The sequence below is a fragment of the Cicer arietinum genome, chromosome 3, assembly GCF_000331145.2.
Source record: "Cicer arietinum cultivar CDC Frontier isolate Library 1 chromosome 3, Cicar.CDCFrontier_v2.0, whole genome shotgun sequence".
Classification (NCBI taxonomy): Eukaryota; Viridiplantae; Streptophyta; class Magnoliopsida; order Fabales; family Fabaceae; genus Cicer; species Cicer arietinum.
Genome location: NC_021162.2, coordinates 59055134 through 59062489, shown reverse-complemented (window position 1 = coordinate 59062489; position 7356 = coordinate 59055134). Strand labels below are relative to the sequence as shown.

The following is a 7356-nucleotide window of genomic DNA, read 5'->3' as shown; positions in this document are numbered from 1 at the left end:
CATCAATCTATTTCTCTGGATCAACATTGTTTATGGCTTATTAAAATGAAACTGGATTTTCATTTATTCTAATGCTCAATTCTAGTAAATAAGTCTCATAATAGCAAATAATAACTGATTTTCTTTCTCTTTGAGATCTTCTCAAATTAACCTCTTGAGACTCATTTTATTCAGACCTTTGTAAGTTAGTTTATTCATTGGGTGTGCTATCATTCAAACTTTGTTCATTTGTTGTTAGAATGTTCTTCAACAATATTTGGAACAATTGTTGACAAAGGAATGCTTATAGGTAAAGTAATATTTACCTTAACTTCCTTCATGTCGCACTCCATTCCCACTAACTTCACCATTTTCAAATGATTTTGTATTGATAATTTCTACAATTCTTTTACTGTGGTTATAACAATAAAAGATACACCCTTAAGACTTCTCTAGGTAACTAATAAAGTAATCACTTATTATTTGAGAGTCTAATTGCTTTTCACGTAGATTAACAACCTCAAATGTATAGGTGTCTTAAACTTAGTTTCCTGTTTGTCAATATTTGTTCGTTCTCCATTCCCACTAACTTCACCATTTTCAAATGATTTTGTATTGATAGTTTCTACAATTCTTTGACTATGGTTATAACAATAAAAGATATACCCTTAAGACTTCTCTAGGTAACTAGTAAAGTAACCACTTATTATTTGAGAGTCTAATTGCTTTTCACGTGGATTAACAACCTCAAATGTATAGGTGTCTTAAACTTAGTTTCCTATTTGTCAACAACTAAAAAGGAGTTTAAAGAATTGCCTTTGTTAGGAACTCAGTATAATAAATACATAGCAATTTTTAATGCATACATCAACAAAAATTTGGACAAAGAGGAGTTTCTCATCATACTCCTAATCATATATATATTAGTGTTCGATTACTCCTTTCTGTCACACCATTTTGTTGTGGTGGGTATGGCATTGTGTATTGTGCATGAATATCGTGCCTTTTAATAAGTTTTGAAAATGGCCCTGAATATTGTCCCATTTCACCATGTTTTCTATAAAATTCACTGAAGGTGCAAACACGAGAATGAGAGTTGAATTGTGTTTGCTAAAGTTGGCAACTTTTTGATAATTTATAAATACATAAAAAAAAAAAAAAACTAGTTTGATTTTGGTGACTTACTTGGAGTTTAAGCAATTAGATTCAGAGGCAGTAAACAATGAAAGCATAAATAATTTGACATGTAGATTTATCCTGGTTCACCATTAACTTGGTTACATCCAGTCCCCTCACTCAGAAGGCTTTAATCCACTAATTTAAATACCTTGAATTACAAAGCACATGACCCTCCAAGCAAATCTTCCCAAACAGCCTGACAACCCCAAACTTTTGAGGAACTAGCCACCTTGACCTTACAAGCCAAGTCTTCTTCTAACAACATGACAACCCCAGATTGAAGAAGGAACTAAACCACCATTGGGTTGGATACAAAGAGTTGAACTTGAGTAGTGGCTTCTAAAAAGCTGGTGATAATAATAACTCTCACACTCTAAGAAAAGAACACTCAAAATATTTATAACTTGAACAAGTGTTTCTCTCTTTGAACTCTAAAATTACTCTCTTCTACTTTTCAATGTTTTTCTTCTTTAGCCTTGAGTATATATTTATAGTTAAAATTTGGGCTTCAATTTAGTACCTATTTAATTCTGAATTGTATCTTGTTCAGATTGAGTTTGTAAATTCTTTAGATTGATTTTGTTCGTAATTTGTTCAGATTGTGTTTGTAAATTCTTCATATTGATTATGTTTATATTTTGTTGTAGATAAATCTTGATCAAATATTCTTTAAATTTTATCAAATCTTCTTCAAAACTTGATCAAATCTTCTTCAAATCTACATAAAATCTTCTTCAAATGTTGATCAAATATTCTTCAAATCTTCTTCAAATGTTGATCAAATATTCTTCAAATCTCGATTATATAAATGAAGTCAAATATATTGTTCTCATAAAATAATTTTGTTATCATAAAAACTCTAATTATAAAATGAATTTGGTTCCAACATTCACCACATTTATCAGATCTTACGACTTTTGTTTTGGTTCAGATTTACATAGTATAGTTTGATCAATTACATATTTCAATCAATGGTTTTAACATCGTCAATGTTACATATCTGAAGGCATGTATTCTAAACACTTGAGTTTTGTCATAATTGTAGATCTATTGTTGTTTGCGCTATTAACTTGGGTGTTTGTTCGCAGATTCATTATTTTTATTTTAAAAAAATTTGAATTTATATTGCATCGCATTGATGTATTCTATAATTTGAATAAATGAATATAATTTATTTTAATAAAATTAATAACAATATATATGAAACAAAAATATTTAGTAAATCAAAACAAAAAAAAATAAAATATCCTTTTACGAGTTAAAAAATTAAAATAATTTTCAGTACACGAGTCAATATAACATGTACCGGTATATTTTATTTTTGAATTAATAATTAAATAAATTTATCTTTTGCAAATATTATTTTTTATCATTTATCTAATTATAATAACTAAGTTTTATTTACAAAAAGTGACGGCACAATAAAATTTAATTTTTTTTATAAATTTTTATTATTCATAATAGTGAATATTAAATATTTTTATGATAAAATTTAAAAAATATGTATTAGTATAATATTTATAAACAACAAAACGATATTTTTTCTTATGAAATTATATTTCTTAAAATATAAAAGTCAATAAATACTTATTTGGTTCATAAAAATAATCGTTAATTTATTGATTTATTGAATAAATATATCAAAACCCCTCGATTTATAAATGTATTAATTAAGTTCTCAAGAAAATTATATTTTTTTATTAAAAGATAGATTATATATTTTGATCAAATGTATCAATATGTTTGATATATTTTTGTTGAGGGAGTAAGCTAGTATGACAAAAATATAAATGAACTAGTGAAATCATGGTACGGGAGTAGGAAACTTCGTTCATGCAACCAGACATATGTAGGAAACCAGAGACGATGAGCATGTTCGAGTACTTTTTGACTTCCTATAATATGTCCAAATTGATCCCTTATTTCTTGTATTCGTGCAGTTTAAAATACATTTATTTTTACGATAAAAAAATTAAGGTGTATTTTTTTTTTATATGATTTTTAATTTAATCCATGTAATTTTCTCAAATTTATAATTTTTTAAAATTTGTTATAACTATAAAACATGTGTTTTTGGTTAAGAATCATATAATTTTTATTTTAAGAAAATACATCTAAAATTTTTCTTTATTTTTATTCTATTAAAATTTTATTAAATATGTCATTTTTTTTCAACTCATTTTTATTTATATTTTAAGATGAACAAATATTTATTTTTGTTCTAAAGACTAGAGACGAAATATTCACATATACTAAAACAAACAATGAATTTAAACTGTAGCTTATGATAATTTATTGTAATATCCAAATTGCCTCTATTGTCCATTGAAAATTTTACTTCATACCTTTAAATTTATGTCTACTCCATATTTTAATAAAATTCAATTTTATTCATTTTTTAAAAGTTAAACTTTATATTTTTTAATACATGTTTGTATTCTAAAGAATTTGAAAAAATCATACAAGAAATGTTAAATTCAGTATTCTAAATTGTTAGAGATAAAATCTTTAGCTAATATATGATTTTTTTTTCTTTCTATTAATAGTTATAAATGTGATGTACTATATGCTTCTTGTAGAACATGTTCTAATATGTGTTTAAGAGATTATAGGAGTTCTAAAACATGTTATATTACCCCTATGATCTCTTAAACACATACTAGAACATGTTCTACAAGAAGCATATAGTACATCATATTTATAACTACCAATAGGAATAGAAAATCATACATATCAACCAAAGAATTCACCTTCAACAATCTAGAATATTAAATCCAACATTTCTTGGTATGAGGATAAGCATAGTAGTTTGAAGTTAGATTTAGGAACCCACACAACAACTTTGTAAATATGATTAGCATTCGATCCAAAAAGCGAACACCATCTCTTAAATTCAAAAATATCTTTCACGCAAAATAGTATTTGGCTGATGATATGAGTTAGCATGCACATTTTTTTTTTCTTTATTTTTTGTAACATGTCATGAAGTCTCCACCCATCAAAGGGTGAGATTAAAAACGAAGTTTGAGACTTTTTTAAAAATATTAAGTAAAATACTTGATCAACCTTTTTTTTTTTTGTTTTTTTTTAGGTTGATAACCTTTTTGTTTGTTAAAGATGTTATTTTAACTAATATGAGAGGCTTTTATGGCAAAAAAAAACCTTGTCTCACTGGTCTTGGGCCAACCCTACATGCACAAGTTAAAAAGTGGTATAATAAGAAAACCTAATAAAGGATCTTAGCTTTTTCAAAGTAACCTAAATACCACAGAAAATAATTGTAAAATGCGGGGAATAACATAACTGAACATATAAATTATATTCTCTATTACCACATTAAAATAAAAGAGTGATGCATCTTGGTTCTGCTAAATAGAGTGAAATAAAAAACGTTCCCTTGTCAGTGCTATTCACCTCAAATTCAGCATTTGTTTACTCTTCTTCTTATGCTGTTTTGACAAAAGAAGTGAGAACCTTGCAAACCCAAATTTCTTTCTCTTAGCAGAAAACTGCTTCTGACCATTTTCTTTCTCAATTTGATCATCAACCAATTGAACATCATTGTGTTTGCCAAGCATCTGTCCTAATGACACTTTCCGTTTCACCGAGATTCTTTCTCCATGCATCATCCCTCCTTCAAACACTTCCGGCATAAGAAGCTTCCTGCTCAATATTTGCCCGATTGATAGAGTCGGCATCAAAACAGGTTTGGCTTCATCGTTTACTAAGTTCAATCCATTTACATCAAGTAATCTAAAATCTCTCCTATGTTCAGACGGACCGGAGTTTTTAAACTTTGTAGAGTTATTCGTCAAAGAACGCCTTTTGTGACTATCGGATCGCCACTTCCTTAAAGCCTCTTCGACTTCTAGTTTCCCTCTATCTGCAGCCTCTACCCTTTCTAGAGCTTCTTCTAGGGCCTTCTTGCAGGTTTTAGCTTCTTCTGTCGCTTCGTCTACCCTTTTCAAAATATTCGTTTGTAATGAATTTGCTTCATCAACTTCAAGCATTGCGTCTGCCACTCTCTTTTTAGATTGTTCCTCTGCATCTCGAGCTTTTTGGGTCAGAGTAGTATATTCTTCCAATGAAAGAGTTATTCGCTTCTGCATGCACTCTTGTTGTGAACCTTCGTTGATAGATTTAGACAATGCATCAATTTCAGCAATGGTAGCAGCTTCTGCAGTTCTAGCAGCTTCCTTCGTTCTCCTCGCCGCAACCAACCTGAGTTCTGCAGTTCTTATCATTGCTGTTGTCAGCTCAATCTCAGACATTTTTTTCAAAACTTCCAATTTTGCTGATTCTCTCCTTTTTCTGAAATGCTCGGCTTCAGAACTCAATCGCTCAAGCTCTACTGTAACATCTGAAGGATCACCAGAAGCAACACCTTTTGCCACTTGCAGTCTTAATCTGGTTTTGTTTAGCTCTTCTTCAAGAGAAGACATTTTTGAACAATTTTGAGTTAACCTCTCCCGGGTTTTCTCAAGTGAGATCCTTTCTTTTTCTAGTTTCTTATTAAGGGAATCAACAGTAGCTCGTACATCGGCAATATCATGAGTTGTTTTGGTTAGGTTCAACTTGGCCTGCTTCAATTCCATTAGTATCAAGTCTGGAGAAGATAAATGCGAAGGTATAGAACATTCCTTCATCGGTTGATATACCTCATACTTGGTTGATTGGTTTTCCTTTACTTCTTTCTCCTCTACAATCAATCTTTGATTGTTCAAATTCGCTTCAGATTCTTCCTTCTGCAGCTTTGATTTCAAATCTTCAACAAGCCTTTTGGTCTTTTCCAATTCTTTCAATACATCAAGAGTCTCCCTTTCTTTCAGGATCAGTTCTTTCTCCAACACCCTTGCTTGCTCCTCCAGTTTCTCCCCATCAAGCTCTTCTATGTGGTGCTGCTAACAAAAGAGAGGCTGAAAACTTAGTATATAGCTCGATGAGAATATTTTCGTAAAAGTTAATTTGCACACAGAATAAGTTACTCTGCCAGATTTCATAGATCTTAAATGCGGGTGTAGAAGGACAATGTAGCTCCAATGACAGAAAATGATAGACTAATTTTATTTCTTCGTGTTAATCCTCTATAAGATCAACGTACAATGAAGTCCAAATACTCCAAAATTGATAAAGTATCAGAGTCATATCCATATTCGATGCCGATATGTCAAGACATATTTTAAATAGGACTAACCACATTTCGTATATAATTGTGTTAACTTAACGAATCTCGACTATATTGTATCAAATATTTGGGCTTCACTGACATTGTAGCTTTGCATTTGAGAACAATGATCAATTAACAAAAATCAAAATAGAAATGAGGACAATACTATTTATCTAATTCCCATATTCTGTAACATTCTCCATCTGTAAATATCTCTATATATGACTTAATTGCAGTTCATCAGATCCAAGCAACCTTAGCACTCAAAATAACATAAACAAAATTGTATATCTCATAATGCATGGAGAAACAAACTAGTTAAAAAATAAAAATCAAACCCTCCTTCTCATAGTTATAAATTACAAATTTACATAATAAAATGCAACAAATCAGTATTAATCACAAAAAACAGTAGATTGAAATAAAATAGAGAGAGAATACCTTAGAATGAGAAGTGGGAGATGGAAGATTGTTGTAAAGGGGTTTCCAGTAACCAACACCGCCGAACCGGTTAACAGCTTCCTTCACCGATTCAAAGGGAGCTGACGTGTCAACCTCTGTTCTGAAATGATCATTGTTCTTCTTGGACGAACCCGGTTCAGCTCGGTTCGTCGTGGTTTTAATCAAATCGGGTTCCATGTTCATTACTTCTAGTACTACACAGAAATAGAGAGAGAGAGAGAGAAGGAAAAGGAGAAGAATGAATGAATAGTTGGTGGTGTGTAAGTAGTACATAAAACGGTGTGGTGTCGTGTCGTGTTCGAGTGAGAGGGAAAAAAGAGCAAAAATGAGATAGGAGAGGTTCAACTGAACATTTCAAATTAGGTTTCCAAATACCCAGATATATTTTTGCAAAATAGGAGGGGATAACAATTTTTTTCATAAATTAATTACTTTTTTTAAATAAATTCTAATTTAAATATAATTTGATTTTTTAATATTTAATAATTAATTTGTTTTTTTTATATTTTTTAATTTGTTTTAATCATTTTATCTTTTATTTTAATCTTTCATCTTTTATTTAATAATTA

The 7356-nt window shown here is 29.8% G+C and overlaps 1 protein-coding gene across 2 annotated transcripts; it reads right to left on the bottom strand.

Annotated features, from left to right (window-relative positions):
- Nucleotides 1-4462: 4462 nt before the first annotated feature.
- LOC101491209 (WEB family protein At2g38370-like) lies at nucleotides 4463-7147 on the bottom strand. 2 transcript variants are annotated; one of them, XM_012713584.3, is made up of 2 exons: nucleotides 6767-7147; nucleotides 4463-6059 (listed from the first exon to the last, which is right to left on the bottom strand). In XM_012713584.3, exons 1-2 carry the CDS (start codon nucleotides 7058-7060, stop codon nucleotides 4569-4571), a joined length of 1785 nt encoding a protein of 594 aa, XP_012569038.1. In that variant the 5' UTR covers nucleotides 7061-7147; the 3' UTR covers nucleotides 4463-4568. The 2 variants fall into 2 exon arrangements, with proteins under 2 accessions (XP_012569038.1, XP_004492541.1); XM_004492484.4 differs by having other exon boundaries at nucleotides 4463-6056; nucleotides 6767-7146.
- Nucleotides 7148-7356: the final 209 nt, after the last annotated feature.